Source organism: Diorhabda carinulata, chromosome 5 (assembly GCF_026250575.1).
Source record: "Diorhabda carinulata isolate Delta chromosome 5, icDioCari1.1, whole genome shotgun sequence".
In the NCBI taxonomy this organism is placed as follows: domain Eukaryota; kingdom Metazoa; phylum Arthropoda; class Insecta; order Coleoptera; family Chrysomelidae; genus Diorhabda; species Diorhabda carinulata.
Window position 1 is genome coordinate 17284080 of NC_079464.1, and position 17316 is coordinate 17301395.

General features: G+C 32.6%; 2 protein-coding genes across 4 annotated transcripts in view; one reads left to right on the plus strand and one right to left on the minus strand.

Annotated features, from left to right (window-relative positions):
• The window catches only part of LOC130894182 (scavenger receptor class B member 1-like), a 65463-nt gene that overhangs the window by 35707 nt on the left and 12440 nt on the right, over window positions 1–17316 (minus strand). For 2 of the 3 annotated variants that reach the window (XM_057800805.1, XM_057800806.1), the window contains exon 2: window positions 8207–8371. In XM_057800805.1, the coding sequence (XP_057656788.1) occupies window positions 8207–8363 (157 nt within the window). In that variant the 5' untranslated portion in view covers window positions 8364–8371. Of the gene's footprint in view, window positions 1–8206; window positions 8372–9283; window positions 9320–17316 lie in introns of those variants that run through there. The other variant, XM_057800804.1, reaches the window with a different exon arrangement.
• LOC130894183 (uncharacterized) lies at window positions 9713–10484 on the plus strand. Its single transcript, XM_057800807.1, has 2 exons — window positions 9713–9792; window positions 9844–10484. Exon 2 carries the CDS (start codon window positions 9854–9856, stop codon window positions 10316–10318), a length of 465 nt encoding a protein of 154 aa, XP_057656790.1. The 5' UTR covers window positions 9713–9792; window positions 9844–9853; the 3' UTR covers window positions 10319–10484.

Below are 17316 nucleotides of genomic sequence, written 5' to 3' on the forward strand. Positions count from 1 at the left end.
AACTTGGCTAAGTAATTCTATATTACCTTATGCTTCTGTGTTGTCGAATTGTATATGAAAGACTACGATAATGAGATATTGTATATAGAAGAAAGAGTAGATGGACATATGGATGAACGTGAAATGAGTAATTGGTGTAATACCATACTAAAAACATTATTATTAATTTTGTAGGAGCACTTGACAGTTTATTGTCGGATATTTTATCTGTACAAAACTACATAGCACTCATGGGAAATTTGAACATCAACTTTTTGACCAGTATATCGCCTATATCCTATATCACAGTTATTTGGCTTTTTGCAGGTCTATGTAACGTAAAAATTTCACAAGTGAGACATATACAACACAGGTTGACGTATTGTATAGTTCATCTATTTAATTGAAAAATTATGAAAAATAAGTAACCTTTTGAGATATCAAAGGATACCAACAGTTCAAGAAGGCAAGCCCCCAGCTTCCTGGTTAACTCCAACCCTTAAGGTTTTAATTGTGAATGCTTAATTCGTAACCACGCTTCTCCAATTTCAGAAAGATCGTTGCCGGCTATTCGCTTAGGTATGTCTAGCACGACCTTCACCTATCTACTCCATGTCCAGAATTAGTTAACGGCTCAATATTTTACGATACAAAAAAATGCACAATCACTTGCCAATTAAAGCCACCAGCTCCTTGGTTAACTCCAACTCTTAAGGTTTTAATTGTGAATGCTTAATTCGTAACCACGCTTCTCCAATTTCAGAAAGATCGTTGCCGGCTATTCGCTTAGGTATGCCTAGCACGACCTTCACCTATCTACTCCATGTCCAGAATTACTTAAGGGCTCAATATTTTATGATACAAAAAAATGCACAATCACTTGCCAATTAAAGCCACCAGCTCCTTGGTTAACTCCAAACCTCAAGGTTTTAATAGTAAGTATTTAATATCACAGCCTTTTAGTCGCCGACGAAGATGTTTTTTGATAATCCTAATTTGGTGACTGCTATCGTGCAGGGTCTTAATCACGACCGGTTGGTGACATAATAACTGAGACTATTCTCACAATTAATTTCGCTGTGTCATATCTTTTTAATCTCAATTGCAAGATCCGCGTATTTGGCTGGTCACTCCTGGTGTTTGTTGAGGAGGTCGTAAGTGTTGAGTAAAGCTACGTCAAGGGAAAGGTCTAAATTGAGTTTTCTATCAATTAATCATTTTCGATTACCTTCTGCGGCTTTATATTACGGTATATAGGTGACGAGAAGACGGATGTTCTGTGTGAATGATCTCTGATGTTTGCTGATACTTTCTGCATTTGTCGGATTAAGTTTTTGGTTCCTTAATCACATTCTTCTTGTAGCTGTTACCATTGATAACTTAATATTGGATATCCATAATAAATCCATCGGTCACTGGATAGAGGATTCTGCTGTTTTATGTTTTGATGGTATGATTTGATGTTGTTTGTTATTTTGTTGCTTCTTCTATGTGCACTCTATGTAATTCGAGAAATTCTTGGGTTCTGCTTTCAACTTCTGCTGCAGCGGATCAATGTTGCTGGTGTTCTGGATATTGTGGATGATTGCCCATTTTCTCAAATATATTTCTTGGTTTCTCAAGCATTTGGAGGTTTGTGCACAAGTCTTATACTTCGTTAGGCGTCCTCACTCGTTCCTAATAGTGTCTAGAAAACGTTGTAAGTGCCGTTGCCATAGGGGTTTTTTTAATAGTATTATTGGTACAGATCTTTGTTACATATATTTACTGATTGTGTGAACGAAGATCTGCACTAACTCCATTATAAATAAGTGAATAAAGCCGCTCGAGTGTATTGTAGTCGTTTTTTTTTTGGTCTTCAAATCGGCAAGAGCCGATGGAGGAGAGTTAGTCATGTAGTGCACCATTGTGTTGATTATCACAGTAACCCTACTGGACGACACTCTGCTAGCCGAAGGAATCTACAGTTCATTTTCCAAAAAGGATTCACCACCTAAAGCAAGAAGGGGACAAGAGGTTATGGTGATACAATGTCAATTCACCCGCGTACTTCTCAATTTATCCATAATTATTTTTGCATTTTGAACCTTCTAATAGGGGATAGGAAAGATGAAAAATGCAAAGGTGTCCAAGGAATGCCCAATAGAGACAAGAAAGGTGTGATTCTACAAAAAGTCTGGTTGAAAAAACCATTGAAGCAAAGTAAGGATCAGTAAGTGAAAATTCAGTTTATTTATGACAAACATGAGATACGTTCGGGCTATTATAGGAAGATATCCCGCCTGCCTATATGGGGGTTATTATAACTTTTATTTCATTATTAATAATTGTTTTATTTTTTCAATAACAAAACTGAATTTCGAGAAATTTCTAGTCTCTAAATATGACCCTCTAACATTTATTTCTTTTTCCATTTTATATATTGGTGTAATGTTATTAGTATGATCGCTAACCGGGTCAAATATATGAAAGCAATTAAGATATTAGATTTTTATTATTGAATTAATCAAATTAATGAGTAAGGTGAACAATTAACCCTTTTGGAGTATATTTACCAATCAGCTATAATTGCAGCAAACGATTATTGATTAGAAATTATTTTTACACATCGTTGCGAAATAACAGTGCTTTTGAGTCAATTTATGATAATTACATCAACTTCATCAACGTGAGTAAATAATCTTCATATTGTTTCTTGATTTTCATAATATCACGAAATTCATTTCTACATTTGATTCCAAAATATGAATTAGCAATTTAAATTATGACACATACAATATGAATGAATATGCTATAGTAAAATTGAGTTAATCGAAATAAATTGCCTGTGAAAGTATTTCAATATTCAAAAACGTATATTTTATTTATACGCAATCACAATGCCAATGTGACATGTAGTTTGCTACTGGTATTAAAACATATAATAACATACAATTCAATTATTGCAGATTATAACATTTTGTGATTTTTCTAAGGCTTTCGCTGGTGTTAATTATAATATTTTAATTAACAAATTGCAATACTACGATTGAGGGGAACACCTCTCGCATGGTTCAAGTCATTACCTTACCAACAGAAGTCAGCTTGTAAGAGTTGAGACAATGTGGATTTTCCCAAGGCTCAGTACTAGGCCCTATTTTGTTTCTTCTGTTTATAAACGACATCGCCTATCAGTGGTAAAATATGTCTTTTTGCAAACGATACTAGTTTCTTTTGGAGCAACACTGACCTCACTTGATAGGACTATATCTAATAACCTAATCACCCTTAAATCATGGCTCAATTCTAAACTTCTCAAAGATTCTAAAACTGAAGTTCTATCATATAAAAATACATTGCTGCCTTTTTTATTAAAAACAACACCATTGACGTCGTTAAATTTGTAAAATTCTTAAGGCTTGTTGTGGACAAGTATTCCTTGAAATAAGAGTTATATATTGCCGCTTTATCTAAAGAATTAAGTTCCTCCTGTTTTCCGCTAAGATCAGTTCCCAATGAACTGAACTTATCCACCTCCTTAACAGTTTATTATGTCCTTATTGAGTCGCATCTCCGATATACCCTTTCCTTTTGGGGTACGTGCGATGCGACTCAATTTGAGCGAATATTCAAACTACAGAAGAGAGCTGTTAGATATTTACTCGGACTAAACAGCAGGTCTCACTGTCCGGACTTCCTTAAAATATTAAAAATTCTGACTCTTCCTTTCTCATTCATCTTTAAATCCGTTTACCTCATTCGTAAGCATGTTTCTTCATTTTCAGAAAGATCGTTGCACGGCTATGCGTTTAGGAATGCCTAGCACTTTGTTCCTTCAAGGCAATTACAAATTTTCAGTAATACTTCAAGAAAGAAAAATAAACACCGTGAGAATTAATAAATTACAGAGCCAACTTTTAGTTTTTATGGTCAAAATACAGAAATTCAATGTCTTCATATGTCATATGACCCTAATCAATTAGAAACTAGATTTATTTTATTATAGTTAAAAAGACATTAATAGTTAAATGAAATACAGTTCATCGGGTCATAATAAATAAAGATGAAAGAAAATAGGGTCAAAATTCGAGATGAACACAGGAGAGTATGCATATATAGTACAATGAAAATGCCACGAAATAGGAAAACAAAAAAATAACAGAGATTATTTTTTAGTGAGCCGGAAAATTTGGCTCGCAGTGAAAGACCTTTGGGTGAGGAGAGAAAGATAGAATATATTTTTGGCTGATCATGACAACTAACAAAAACAACGAAGATATAACTAGTAAAGAAATATTTGATAACAATGAATACTGTTTATTTCATTTTAAAAGACTTTTAACGTCAGTATATTCACAAACTCCTAACAACCCCTCATACCTGCAATCAAATAATTAAAAAATATAATACGAATATAATGTTGATAACTACTAAAACAATGAATGACGGAAATGGAGGTATAGATTCATAATAGAGAGAGGAAGTCATAGTGAGAACTATTTATTTCAAAGAACTTTTCAATAGACGTAAAGCAACACGCGGTTCCACATTTTATAGTTTTTCTGTCTCTTACGTTATTAATTTATTTAAACACTCTACACTACACTCATTTATTTGAATTCTTCGGTTACTTTTCTATTTTGTTCCGTTCACTGTGACTATTAATTATAAACTAATTAAATTGCGCTAAACGGACGTTCATATATGCAAACGAAGTTCTAAAAATTTCTGGAAAATAAAGGAACAAAACCAATAAATAAATAAATAGACCTTCCCAGAAATTATTTCAATAGATACAATGTAAACAAATCGCCTGCTATGATAAAAACTTATAAGAAACAAACATTAAACAAAATTCGTGTATATTAAACGTGTATCAAACGTACCGCGCTTCAGCCGAATTTTAGAATTCCACTACAACCGGACAGGATCGGTTCCAGGCGAACTTGTTTGTAACATAGTAACAGAAGTGGGATAGACTAAATCAAGTGAGTATGTTCTTCAATCTCTAAACGATAAGGTCTTTTGAACAGCACACGTTTTATCTTTCTAAAGATCTTGAAAATTCCTTAGTGTCATTGTGCTTCAATTCACATGTCTTTTTGTTTACTATAATTCAAAATTTCTATCAAACCTACTTATATTACCGTTACGAAAAACTCTATACGGATATCCAGAAACGCTATTTCTCTCTCATTTAAATTTACGTTGGAAAGTTTGAATATTGAATATTGAAATTGAAAACATTAGATATCACAGCAGAAAAATTTTTAATAGAATGAACCTTGGTCACATATCCATCATAACTATGATAAAGTGTACTTAATAAGATTCTGTTGCTTTCAGTGTCATAGAAAATTGATGATAGCAGCTGTTGACAACATGACAGCTGTTAAAGACATATAACAGGAAAATTTCTTAAAGTCTCAACTATCAAATCATAGAAAAGAGAATCTGAGTTCATATCCTAGTAATACTAATTTTATTTAGCGCATCTGACGTTGTAAGATACTTTATTCACTTTTTCAGGCCGCTACGTATCTACTTAACCATCCATCCGAAAAGGCCAGTATCGGAAAAGTAATTTACAATAGCCTGGTAGATTCCAGCTACTGTCACAATATACCGTTTTGTTTTGACGTGGATGGAAGCGGGCGTATCCACGGATTTAAGAAAAGTATAAAGAAAGCAATATCGGTCGATAATTCGATACTTTTTATGATGTGGTCGCTTTTGAACGAGCTGAAAACTGTTTATCCCGGAGGATAACAAAATCAAATCCATAATCTGGTATTGACTGACCTCTGATTGGAAGGGCGCGAACTAGCTGAGACAGTAACCATTTTAAAATTGCATGAAATTTTGGATATGAGAACGCTGTCCACGATGAATGCCGCGTTGGGACACTCCGAAAAACAAGCGCAACCATGAGACCACTGCAGAACAGTGTTTGAGGATGATAATGAAAAAGTTTCTGTGTCTTTTCATAGTATTTCACACAACAAGGATACACTGTTACATCCCAGAGATGAAATAACAGTCAAAACAGTGGATTTCATGCCACAAACCTGTCCACAAAAGGTTAAGACTGTGCCAAAAAGGTGAATTATTGGTTTGATTTGACGCCGAATTGAAGAAAAATGGCCTATTTGGCGAACAAAAGTACTCTTACACTATTATAACGCAAAGGAGCGCACATTCGTCCTCGTCGTTGCCAAAGAGTCGAATTGAGCTACTAAATGCTGTTCTAAGGAACATATGCTCCAGATTTGAATCTGTTAGTCATTTTTTGTTTTTAATCTGAAAAAAGACATTCGCTTGGCAGAAATTTTGCTCTAATGAGGAAGTCATCGCCACAACGGAAGCCTACTTTGGAGCCCTCCAGAATTTCGACTTTTAAAGAAATTGGAGCATCACAGGGTCAAGTGTACCTAAGTAAAAGACGATTATATAGAAAAATTGGTCACGGCTTGTCCACAATTTTCGTGTTTTCTGAGTATGCTAAGTGCTTATCGGATCATCCTCGTATATTTCTGCTTGTCTTTTGATATACAAATTTCTCATACCATTCCGTCAGATTCTCACCTTACAATATATTCATGATTATAGAGCACATAATTCAAATTTATAATAATTTTTTTGATATTTTCTAAAAGTTTCAAAATTCCAGACATACCATTGGGATCTGGAAACGATAAGAGATATAAAAACCGTTGGTATGTGAATGCGACAAAGTTGCGCATTTTAGATAAAATTATATTTCTCGGATTTTTTTTCAGTTTCCGTTTTATTTTTAAAGAGATTTTCTGAAACAAATGGCACTTCCGAAGCGTTTATTTTATTGTTAATGTGAACATTTTGAAAGGATGCAGTCATGTAACTTTCAACTTGTTATTAATTATAATTTTTTATCATTTCACAATAATCTGCACTACAATGTATACCAACTGCATTATACGAGATTTTGATTTCTTGATTATTTACAGGTTAATTGGATAAAATTAACATGGGATTTCAATTTTTTTAATATTTGCAACGTTCTTGGGACGTTATCTGTACAAAATAAACATCTGAATTGTTTTCTGTCGATATTATAATGAACAGCAGAAGAAATTTTGCTAATACCTTAAAAGTATTGTATGATCATATTGAATATAGAATACAGCTTGATACATACAGTAAAGTATGGCATTATTATATTATATAAGGAAGTTGTCTACTCCAGAGCGTCCCGAATAGGAGAAGTTCAAAATATTTTGATAAAAACTTAGAGAACAGTCGAAACGTCAAAATTTATCTTTCTTTTAAAAATTATTAAAAAAAAACTAATTTTAAAACAGAAGAACCCTAAAATCAAGATTATTTAAAAGCATTAATATATCAAAAGGTCTAAGAAATTGAAGAAATTAAAGAAATTATTTTTCATTTATCTCAAATAAATAAACTTTTAATTTTGGTTTATTTTCTATATTTCGTTTACTTTTCTTTCTTTCTTATATTCGTTTAATATGGTATAGGCACAAAGCAAAACAACAATTTCCACAGGCCAAACATAGTTTTGGATACTGTAGGCCACTACTGACAAGCACCCATAAAGATATTTAGGAGGCATGCATCCAATGCCTATTTACTCCGCTCAAAATACAGAAATACGTGTGCATAAGCGGTGGATACACACGACCACTATATCCTTGTCATATGGTGGGTACATAGGGCACTCATTCTTTTCCATTTATCCAAAAAAATCCAAAGAAAATATTTTGATTCCAGCCTCGATTAATATTTTGGCTAAATACGCAACTCATCTACAGTTTAATGATTTCTCTTTATCGAAGTTTTTTCACAACTATAATGTGAACACCTGATATTTTCTACATCTCAATCCTCACCAGTTGGTATTCCATTCCATTTTTGGATCGATTTGAACCCATGAGTGAATTACTTTGAATGTAGATTTTCTCACTGATGGCAAACTGTGCTAATATTCCCGTACTTAAGTAGTGAATTGGCTTTTCGAGTACTTTACTGAGCTTATTTTTTTGTAAAATATTCACAAAATAAAATATCATACATAATCATTGAGCAATCTTATGAAAAATTGCTCTCGCAAAAAAATAGTTTTGTGAAAATCATGTAATCAATGTGAATTACAGAATACTAAGTTACCACAAAATAGACCAATTGAGTGAATCACAACACCCCAATCAATATTCTAGTATCTAAAGTAGTAACTGGAAATTTAACTCACTGCATTTACTTCGAAATCTTCTTTTACAATTATGAGAAAAAATGTTGACATGTAGACCAACAGTTTCTTGAAATGTTTTGGAAATATCTAAATTGTTGTCGGGTTCCAGCTTCCTGTCAGTATTTGTATCAGGCAATTCTCTTTCAAGATTAGACATTTTCTTATCTGAAATATATAATAAGAATATAATCCATATTTAAATTCAATTTTTATTTGTACTCATCATACAACTACTCGTAAATTGTAATTATTCATCAATCATTACAACTTAGTAAATTAATGAGGAGTTTTCTCGAAAGTAACTCGATCAAATTTCAGGAAACTTTCTTCCAAAGGATACACATTTTCTTATTAGAATTATATAGTAATAAACCAATTCGTCCATCAAAATAGTTTATATAATACATATCAATTTCAATTTGTTCTCATTGCAATTTAGCAATTAAGTGTTATATGAACGCAAAATAACAAAAAATAGTCTATCAAATATCAGACAATTCTCTTCAAAAGATAGACATTTTCTCACCTGAAATATAAAGTAATAAACTGATTCGTCCACATAACAGCTTCTATTACATATATTCAGAAGCAACTTTAATTTGTACTCATGGCAACTTTTCAAATGAGCTGAGAATGATCGCAAAAATAATAAATAACATACAGTTGACCAAATTAGTCTTTACTCGATAATGAGAATTGTCTCAAAACACATTTTACTGTTAACGGAACTTACTAAACTTTTTTCGTCTTAAAACCGTTGATTTGAAACATTACTTTCTTTTTTGTGAGTGTCCCTCTTTTTAAAGGCCACGGGGCTGTAAGCCCCGATTGTTATTCAAGTGGACCCATAACGACGTGTCTCTTCTATACGTAATTATTTTACTTCAACGATTTTTTTAAATATGACGACCTGTTTCTTTCAAGCTTTCAACTCTTTTGAAACAGTCATGTTTCTTTATTACAACAACCTTGTTTTCTGTTATTTTTCCATTACAAATCACATATTTCAATATATATAATTGAAAAATTATGACTAAATAAAATAAATGGTTACATATTCACAGAAATTAGCCTTACATTTATCGAAACAAATATTTAAGTGTACACAAACATAATAATACAAATGTCATGTAAAAAGTGTGATTGAGTTTTAGTATTGTGAATATTTGTTACTATTTTGGCGATTTTCAAAATACAATTGACAAAATAAAATGAAATTATCAATATTAATGTCCCGAGTGCATGTCAAATTGTCGATAATTTAATTTTCTCGAGTGCGCGAATGCGCACTCGAGGAAATTATGAGACAATTTGACATGCACGAGAGGGCATTTTGGCAGACTATTTCCCGAGAAAAATTTAATTTAAAATAAACTTAATTCTGTGTTTAAAATTTGTTATTCTTTAAATTATACCGTAGTTGACGATCATCATATTGGCATTGAATTGGTATCTACGGTAACTTATTGACAACGCATAGCTTATAATCCTATTTTTTCTAAGACAGCGCAAGGAGGGAGTCATAGGTTAACAGAAAAAAGATGGTTAGTCCAAAACACCACCGAGCCTGATAAATGCCCAATAAGGTATTTAATGTAAAGCATGATATCAAACAATCTATCATTATAATTTTGCAGGCTTTTTAAAATGTTGAAAGAAAAAAGAGGAAAACATATTACGGTCGATCGTCTTTTCTTAACTGTAAATCCATCATGGATGAAAGAAACATCAAAAGGTTTTTTTAAAAATTGTCCAGTAGGACGAAATGAAATTTCAAAGTGGACAAGAGATGCAGCGGAAGCTATAGGAATTGACACGAAAAGAATAAAAGTGACAAATCACTCGAACCGTGCTGCGGCAGTTACTCAGCTTGCCAAGGTTGGGGTTTCAGAAAATCAAATTATGAAGGTTACCGGACACTCAAATCAGGCCTCGATAAAGAGTTACCTCCAAGTAAATAGTGAACACCACGAGGAAATTGTACAAAAAATGCGAAATGACAGTAGCGAAGTAACAATAAGAAGTGGTGGAAGCAGCATAGAAACACCATCGTCGGCCTCCAGTAAAGTTGTATATTCTAATTGCATTTTCAATAATTGTTCCTTTTCTTAAAATATAAAATTAAAACCAAATGATGTTTATTAATCCTAGACGAAAATTTGGCACTAGTGCAAATTATCGATAATTTGCACTAGTGCAGTATTATCGCTGAAATTTGATCGTTGCTAGGTAAACATAAAATATTACAGCTTTTTGGTTGGCTTAAATTTTTCGAAGGAAATAGTCACACACATGAATCATGGGTAATACTTCCTTATTATACAAGGGAAAAAAGTATTAGATTTCGGCTTAAGGTTGTATTGTCTCTCTAGAGATTTTCCACTGTATAATCAACAATTTTTTTCTATAACGGGAATAACGATGATTTCAAATCGAAAAATTATATCTTTACAATATTCAAGTCAGAAAACTTTCTATGTGAAATTTGAATTTTGGAATTAGTGGGCTATGTTATACTGATATCCACAATTAGACCCGCGTTGCTAAACAAACTTTAAAGTAAACAAATAGCTGTTAATTCAATTTTGTGATTTGATTTGAAAATTGTGAACTTGGTACTTTTCGACATAATCGCCGGAGAGATTGAGACATCTGTCATATTTGTGGACAAGCTTTTCACTACCCTATTCAAAGACAGTTGCCGCCAATGTAACTTTTCAGTAAGAATAGAGTACAAAACAGACTTTGAAGCTTCTGGAAACTTCGTAGACAAAGCATTAATGGTGAATCTGCGGTTTTCTTCAACCAATCTGTCAACTCGTTGAGCTAGGTCCTCTAAAACGACAGATTTGCGTCCTTGGCCCCCTTCATCATGCACATTACTGCCATCTTTAAACTTTCGACACCATCACTCACGAAGCTTTCCCCTTACACAAGACTCATTCTCCGATGAGTCACTGCATCACTATGGCCTTCAGCTTGTAAAAAACGAATCATAATTCACACTTGGCGGGAGCATCAATAATGGCGGAAATGTTTACGTGGCTGTAGCACAACGCCATCTGCCGACAGAATGTTAACAATGGTGGAGCTTCGCAGTCGCCTACTGCGCATGCCCGCTATCTTCTGCCCACGTAGGGTCTGCACGGAGTTTAAAAAAACGACCCTCGTAGTTGTTCAGAACATGTGGTAATGATGATATAACACCAAATTCGCAACCATTACATCAGTACATCAACGGGAGTTGATATGGTAGGAAGAAGTATAATTTCAACACAAGAAAATTCAACTATTGTACCTAATAGTTTAAAGAACATACAAGGCACATTAATTAATAATTGTACGTTTGTTTTCGTGTTCATACAATATCCAAGAAAAAAGTACTCATTTTTTTCCCGGATAGAGGAGTCATTTCATAAAAAGTGACTTTTTGTTTGCTGTCAACAGAAATGCAGTGTAAAAAATTTTAGTTTCAATTTGAATATGAACACATTTTTGACTTGATATATTCAGAACTTCATTAATTCGCTTAATACCTAGTTTCAAGCAATTAATATTCTGAATATGTATTGAAATTGCATTACTTTACAATACAATTTACGTCAAGCATTTTTGAAAATCCATCAATTCTATGCCCATAATTTTAAATCTTGAATAATTAGTTATGTAATAAGATATTTTAAAGTTATTCAAACGTAATATAAAAAATGTAAATAACATAAGACTGTGCGTTGTTTCATTAAGAAAGTAAAAAAGCAAGAGAGTCGTCGTAACTCGATCTATTTTTTTATTTCAAAACCATTTTGATTGGACTAACACGCAAACATAACCTTCACACCATTCTGACATCTTTTTATGAATGTTAAATGTTCTAATTGTGATCTCTTGATAATTTATTAGTTTTCGTCTTCCGTATTAATTAGAATAGTTAGATTTAAATAAATTGTTACAATTTTAATCGTAATTTCTCCTAACGAAGAACAATATTCCCCCTTATTTTTTGCTCAATTTATTTTCATGATTAGTTATAATATGATTCTTCTCTTATTGAAGAAAGGGAAGAAAGGGAAACTGTTTCCAAATTATATGAAATGATTTGAAAAGCTATGTCGTTTGTGGTTATGTCGATACTGGATTGTCAGTTATCAGCTCATTATCCACTTTAAAATCGTACCAAAGACATTTCAAGATTATTATGATCTGTTCATTACTAAATAATTAATTACTAGACTCTTGCAATTTGTGGTGAAATGGTCTATTAAATACCAGATGTTTAAAATCTTTAGTATAGTTCTTCCAATATTAATTGCAGAATACAGTTATGCGAAGAACAAAGAATATTTAATAAGTATGCATAGCACTTATACCAAATTAAGAAATGGACTGACAAACCGTCAGTCCACGTGGACTTATCATCTCAATTGTTTACCAATGATAAAATCAAAGCTTTCGGAAGGCGTATGTACACAATTTCTTCAGCATATTCCTGCAGATTTCTGCCTGCGATAAGCAGTGGCGTCGCTAGGTGAGATTAATTTAATTCATAAATTGCTGAATTAACTAGAGTAAATGGATTGACTTATTCTTAACAAATAGAAAGTTCTGTGTGAACGTGGGAAATTGTTTTTCAGCTGAGAAACCCGTATTAAGCAGTGTTCCGCAGGGATCGGTACCTGGTCCTCTCTTATTTATAATATACGCAATTGACCTCCAATTTCATATTCAATGCAACAAAGTTGTCTATGCCGATGATTCGAAAATATTCGCTGATTCATCTCTTCATATAAATCTTCAATAGGACTTCGATTCGATCTCTAAGTGGTTCTTAGACTGGATGTTGCCTCTTAATAAAAATAAGTGTGTAGCTCTTTACTTAGGCAAAAACAATCAGAGACATACATACTTCTTAAACGATCACGCCTTAAATGAAGTGAATTCTTATAACGATCTCGGTGTTACAATTACTACGGATTTGAGTTACGGTCCTAACATGTTATAAGTATTGCCAGGATAAGTTTTGTCAGCATGTGGTTTAAAACATAAAAAAACCGAATAAGCGGATGGTAATAACCGAATCGTCAAGGATAGTTCGATGGCGACAAGATTATTTGCATCAGATAAAAGACTAACCAAGTTCTAATAGACGAATGGGGTACAAAAAGGGCTCAGTTCACGTCTGTTACCCTGTTTAAACCAAACTCCCTTACAGGCAGGTATATTTCACTCGTCTATTTACGTTTTATAATTTAATATTCAGTTGTAGCAAGTTAACGAGGTATAATAATGATTTTTTTCAAAGTTCCAAATAGGACTACAATTAAGTGCATTTGTCTAAATAACGGCGTACAATGCCGTCCAATTTTTAATGATTGGATTGTCTTTTAACGAATACTTTCTCGCATAAGATTGAAAGTAATTATAAAAAGAATAAATTTATAAACTGGGGTATCTACGCCTATGGTATATCAAACAAAATTGTCAGCAATCTGCAATTTATATTGGAAAAACTCTACAATTTCTACAACTTTTTCCAAATGGCATAAAATTCGAATCTCAGAGAACTGATGATAAAATTAAACAGGAATCTTCAAGTGCGCTCCGAAAACAAATGATAACTACATTCGATTTTGAAATGCAATGTTTTTGCCTACCAATACAAAAGAATTAATAATTCATTTTAAATGTATGGGAAACCAATAATACGTAACTTGTTAAATCCTTCGATAAATCGAGCCATTTATTTTGAATGTGGCATAAGTCACTTTTTCAAAAATATCATGTTAAAGATAAATAACATTAATTACAAATCAACAGCATCTCCCAATTTTTAGAAAATTGTACACGTTAGCTCCACTGAGGATACTAATGAACGTTATAATAAAAATGTTCATTGAAAGGGCACAAGTCATTTTACTGTAATGAAGATTAGTGAGCTTTCAATTACTGTACAGAATTATTTATTCTGAGAAAAATATATATCCTGAAATAACAAATATGAGTACATTTTTGAACAAGGAAGATAACACAAACTCTTAAATATAGGTATCGATTCAAAAACAAAACGACTTATGCCGCTTTCAAAATAAACGGCTCAATTGAACCAAGAACTGAACCTCCCCCACCCTATCCAAGTAGAACTGATATTGGAAATTGGAAATTTAAGTCAATTCTTATTATAAAAATATTAAGCTCCTTATCGAGAATGAACGAAACAATAAAGTTAGTTTCAATCAAATTTGACCAATAGGACTGAATTAAGATGCTATTGATAAAGCAAAAACAGTATTAAGAGAAAATAATTATTATGAAAACATGATAAATAACACATTTAAAATGGGATTGAACGAATAATATTATGATCAATCAACTAACAAAACAGATCCTGAACATGAAAATGCGAAGGAAAAAAAGTATTTTTAGAAAAAATGAGGAAGCTATTAATAACAAAAAAAAAACTCAAAAAATTTAAGTGAAATTTCTAATTCATAAATTTCAATTTAATAGTCTAGATAGTCTAGATAGTGACACAACTAAGCGCAATATCATAATAGGAAACACTCGTACATGAATCAAATAAAATAATGTGCATTGGTAAAAAACATGTAAAATTCTTGTAAGAGTCCATCAATTAAAAGAATAATTAAGAGACTTGCCTGGCTTCCACCCTATGACCGGATGTGTATAGGTACATCCATCAATTTTTTGGTAATGGAAAAAATAAACCATTCAAAATTTTAACCGTATTTGGGGATTACCAGAGAGCATTTGGAAAACTAAGTGATAAAGATTTCCATGAATCTCTAGTGTTCCCCGTCATAGAAGAGATAGTCTGATGAATGTTTAGTGTAAAACATGTAAATACTGTGGATGAAGCGCTCTAAAGCCTTGTATATACCATGTCGATACACACATTCATCTCATAGTTCAATGGAATACTTTCAATTAAAAGTCGAACTAAGGTCGAAACACGTCCAAACTGCTGCTTTCGATTCGACTGTCTTTGCTCCGGATCGACCTGATTCTGGTTCGGCTCGACTCGACTTTGAGTACAACCAGCAAAGATGAAGTAGGTGATTCTGGGTTAAGTATGTAGATTTGATAATGAAAATTGTAAAAAGTTATCCGTATTAATTTGTTCAAATTTAATAAATGTAGATTCCGAGCATTAAGTCTCGATTCGGCAAACAAACAGGCAAACGATTCTGATAGTCTTAAAAAGATTTTAAATGTTTTTATTTGTATTTTTAATTTTATGTTTATGCAATTTATGAGAATTAATATTCTTTTTTAAAAATGTATTACAATAATTAATAAATATTTTATAATATAATAATTCGATTAAATATATAATAATATAATAATTTAATAAAAAAATAAGTATCGAGTTGTCATTAAAGATTTATTTTTGGAAGGCAATTTTGAACAACAGAATTCAAACTTGGCAATATCAACTTGATTAACGACGAGCGTTCGGAACGGCAAAAACTACGGCAATCAGCGATATCATTGTGAAAGTTCAATAGATGATACTGGACGTCCGTCGGATTAAGGTTAGAGCCTACCTGATGGCAATTAAAATAATAGTTTACGCTTTGTCAGATTTACAAAATTGGCTAATCTCAAGTTTGCATGTATAGGCTCTGGATTCTGTGACCACGAAGTTATTTCTTGGTATTAAATATCCTGATGATAATTTCCACTTAAACCCGCAAGTTTACGTTTGTTTCATGTCATATGTCATCTTACAATTTCAAATGAATCCCTATCTCAAGATCTCCAGTGTATTGATGTATTAAATTGTACAGAGTGAGTTTTATATATGAATCGGCTCAATAAACTCGAAAATTGCTTGCCATATTTTTTAAAATCTTTGTGCTCAAGGTGATACGGCCGGTATTATGGTCGCAACTACAATAATGATAACGCTATAAATTATTTTTCACGTAATATTCTCTATACCTAAATGCCATAATTTCAGACCGGACCTTTTAAGTTACCCTCAATGAAAAAGGGACCAATTATTTTGTAGCCTATTATTCCAGCCCATACATTCAGTTTTTCGGGATATTAGATGTGGGATTCACGCATACAACGAGGATTGTTACGTGACCAGTATCTAAATTTATGCCGATTTACGTATCCATTAATCCAAAAAGAGGCCTTACCGTAAAACATGATATTACTTAAAAAAAATTGGATCGTTTTGATTGAAACATTTTTCCAACTTTAGGTCTGCAAACTTTTCACGTCTATCAAAATCGTCATCTGGCAACTCTTGAACCAACGCTACTTTTTATTTTTACTGTTGTACAGTACCAATTTTATCGACCCAGAATTCCGACAAAAATAGACAACGACATCAAAGGTAGAAGTGGAAGAGAACAAAGCAAACCGCTCCATCACATGCTACATATTGCTTCAACGGCACCGTACCGAATCGTTTTTTAATCGCTTGGTTACTGGTGACTCGAGTTATAATAGTTCTTCCAATATTAATTGCAGATTATAAAAACACGTAAATACGACAACTTTAATAAGATATACACAGATGCCTCGAAAAACCAAGATGGAACTGGAGTCGCCTTCTACTTCGAAAACCTGTCGAAATCCTTTGTATTAACAGAAAATTAGATCTAATAATATAATGATAACAGATTACCAAAGTTCACTAACGGCAATCGGCCAACAATATCCTAACCATGAATTAATGAATCTCACCAAACGACGCCTCTGCTTATCGCAGACTGTCTAGCGCATTTTCGTAGAAATTGTATACATACGCCTTCGGACAGCTTCGGCCAATAGAAATGCATTTACATTTACGATTCGATTTTTTTTTTATTGGTAAATAGTGGAGATGGTGAATTTTCACACACATTCATCAAGTCCACGTGGACTGACGGTTTGTTAGATGTTTACCGAATTTTATACACATTATTTTTCATTTTTTAATATGGTATGAGTGCCGTGCGTATTTATGAAATATTGATTGTTCTTCGCATAACTGTCTTTTACAATTGAAATTGGAAGAACTATAGAATCCCTTAAAACTAAAATTTTTTCATTTCTTGATATCTCTATAATTGAATATAATTGCCGATTATATTCTA